General features: G+C 40.1%; 1 protein-coding gene across 2 annotated transcripts in view; it reads left to right on the plus strand.

Moving 5' to 3' along the window:
* Positions 1–3332, plus strand: part of Gabrb1 (gamma-aminobutyric acid type A receptor beta1 subunit) — a 464459-nt gene that overhangs the window by 434577 nt on the left and 26550 nt on the right. For both annotated transcript variants that reach the window (XM_029477413.1, XM_021162619.2), the window contains exon 8: positions 466–710. In XM_029477413.1, coding sequence (XP_029333273.1) covers positions 466–710 — 245 coding nt within the window. The remainder of the gene's footprint in view (positions 1–465; positions 711–3332) is intronic.

Below are 3332 nucleotides of genomic sequence, written 5' to 3' on the forward strand. Positions count from 1 at the left end.
TGTGTGTGTGTGTGTGTGTGTGTGTGTGTGTGTGTGTGTGTGTGTGTGTGTGTGAAGGTCAGACAATAGATTTCCAAGTTGGTCCTCACCTTTGACCTTGTGGGAGTTTGTTCTGCCTTTTCACAGCCTTTTTCTTCAAAGATATAGATATAAATGATATAGATAAATATTGCTATGGATGAAGCATATATTAGCATACATGTGTGTGTGTGTGCTTATTTTTAGAGCATCATCAGCACTCCATTCTCTGTGCATTCTATGTCATGTCTTAGTAACAGAGAAAGCCTGTCATCTTGTCTTTAGAAATGTGTGAGCTTTCGTCCACCAGTGGTTGCTCGTGGTCCTGCCATCAATTGTACTGCACTGTGGCAGTACAACATAAAGGGGCAGCATTTATCTTCTTGGCTTTGGAAAACACAGCTACACCAAGGTGCCTTCAGCTTAGCTTCTGCTTTCTGTCCACAGGAATCACCACGGTGCTGACCATGACCACCATCAGCACTCACCTCAGGGAGACTTTGCCGAAGATCCCTTATGTCAAAGCGATTGACATCTATCTCATGGGATGTTTTGTGTTTGTGTTCCTGGCTCTACTGGAATACGCTTTTGTCAATTACATTTTCTTCGGAAAAGGCCCTCAGAAAAAGGGAGCGAGCAAACAAGACCAGAGTGCCAATGAAAAGAACAGACTGGAGATGAACAAAGTCCAAGTAAGGCATTGTATATTGCTAATACCGTCCCTATTATCTTTGTCAATGATGGGGTGCCCGGGAATATTTTTAACAGGAAAACATGTTTATGAACCATTATTTGTTCTTATTAAGGCCTCAGTTTACAGATCTGAGAATATTTGACTAAAGAAATTAGACTAAAAACTATATAAATTAATAGCATATGTATTAGTTTGCATGATTGTAACAAAATAGCTGAAGCAGGCTGATCTTATAAAGAAAAGGAGTTTGTTTAGCATACAGTTTTGTAGGCTGCAAGTCTGAACAGCATGATACTGACTTTGCCCACTATGGATGTTGGTAAGTTATATGTAGGGCAAAGCGATTATGTCACAAAGCAGAAATCGAGACAGAAATGTGGGACTCTCTGAGCCCCTTCCTAGGACAGCGCATTCCATTAGCTAACCACCTCTCACTAAGCTATGACTCTTGAAGATCTACTTCCCAGCACCCTCACTCTGGGAATGCAGTTTCCAACACATGAAAACCAGGGGTAAACACAAAGCCCAGACCTCAACCATAGTGTGTGCCTATGGATGAGCTTAGCCTCAAGTCCATTAAGATTGATTCTAAGTTGTGTGCAAAATTACAAGTGGAAAAACATTGAACTCTGCTCTGTAAACCAAGGGGAGAATTAGCTGACTACCCTCAGCAGAACTGGGGATATTCATGTGTGGTTAAGTCATAAGCTCAGACTCAACCACAAAAACAGTTGGATGTGGAATTTACAAACACTTCTCTCAGCATGGGGAGGGGGGAGGGGAAGGCAGAGGGGGGTGTGCTGTCAAAATTAAAATACAAAGTATTTTAAATTATAAAGTAGTTTGTAGCTCTCTTATAGATTGGAGTTATAAAACCTGGCAATTTTTTTTTAATTCTGCTTAAAGATTTTAGTGACCAAAAACAAGCAAATGACAGGAAAGCCCTGGCCTTCCAAGGAAGAGTGAATTGTACTTTGAGAACCACAGGGTGTGAGGCACACAGCTTTCCCCAGCAGCACTTCAGCAGGAAATTGCAGTTTTGTTGGCTGGATGAGTCAAAGCAGAGATGCTGATATATCCAGGGTACCTGAAGTACCTTTTCCAAAAAAAAAGTACAGTAGCCGATACTCAAACTCTGTGTATAAACCTCTTTTGGGGCTGGAGAGATGGCTCAGTGGTTAAGAGCACTGACTGCTCTTCCAGAGGTCCTGAGTTCAAATCCCAGCAACCACATGGTGGCTCACAACCATCTATAATGGGATCTGGCGCCGCTCTCTTCGGGCACACTGCTATACATGCAATTCTCATATACATAAAATAAATAATTCTTTAAAAAAATAAAAAATAAATAAACCTCCTTTGAATGTCCAGAGAAGAGGCCGAGAAGTCAAGATGGCCATTTGATGGTTCATACTGAGTGTTAGCTTGCCAGGATGTAGACTCATCTAAGACACAAGGCTCCAAATGTGCTTGGGAGGATATATCTAGTTTGGTTTAGCCCTTGATGTGCCTATGAGGGATTATCTCAGGTTGATTGAGGTTAGGTTCGTGGAAGACTTGTCCTACAGAGTATAGCACCATTCTCTGGATTTAGGTCCTGGACTGCATTTTTTTTAATTAGATATTTTCTTTATTTACATTGCAAACATTAGCCCCTTTCCTGAATTGCATTAAAAAAAAAAAGGCAGTTAGTTAAGAGAGGGAGTCCATTGCTCCCTAGTTCTCGACTGTAAATGAAACAGGACTGCAAGCTTATATCTCAGAGACTTATAGCTTTCTTAAGTTCTTTACAGCAACAGAAAAAAATTGCTAAGGCAGTCACAAGAGGAACTATGGCTAAAGACTCACAGGAAAAAAACACAAAACAACAAACAACAACAAAGAAAGAAAATCAGGTCTCACCTGGTTTCCACAGTACAGAACTCAGCACCTGGAATTAGAGTTTATTTCTAACCCATTCATATAGGAAATGTATTAAGTTTTCCATTAAATTCCCAAAATAATCCTAATTTAGGAATAAAGTTTTTGTCATAAGAATAAGGATTACAATACAATAAAACCAAGTTTCCCCCTACTCTGGGTAATATGTTAGTGATTACAGTTCCTAAAAAAAATAAAAAGACAAAATTCTCCAGGGATGATAAAACATCCCAGAGTCTCTATAATATGTCATTCCAAATATCTGGTCCATAGTAAAATATTAATATACCTGAGCAGAAACAGAAAAATGGCATCACAGCCAAGAGCAATGTAGCTTTAAGACTTTCCAATGCTGACCTTAAGAATAAGCTATAATTAATATATTTTAAAGTCTGCAGGAAGCAGAAGTACAAACTAGAACTGGAAGCAACCGAAATATTCTGAAATAAAAGAGAGATTAGATAAGGTATAGCACATTCATACCGGAGTGGTGGCGCACGCCTTTAATCCCAGCACTCGGGAGGCAGAGGCCGGTGGATTTCTGAGTTCGAGGCCAGCCTGGTCTACAAAGTGAGTTCCAGGAAAGCCAGGGCTACACAGAGAAACCCTGTATTGTCTCAAAGAAAGAAAGAAAGAAAGAAAGAAAGAAAGAAAGAAGGAAGGAAGGAAGGAAGGAAGGAAGGAAGGAAGGAAGGAAGGA

This window comes from Mus caroli, chromosome 5 (assembly GCF_900094665.2).
Source record: "Mus caroli chromosome 5, CAROLI_EIJ_v1.1, whole genome shotgun sequence".
Classification (NCBI taxonomy): Eukaryota; Metazoa; Chordata; class Mammalia; order Rodentia; family Muridae; genus Mus; species Mus caroli.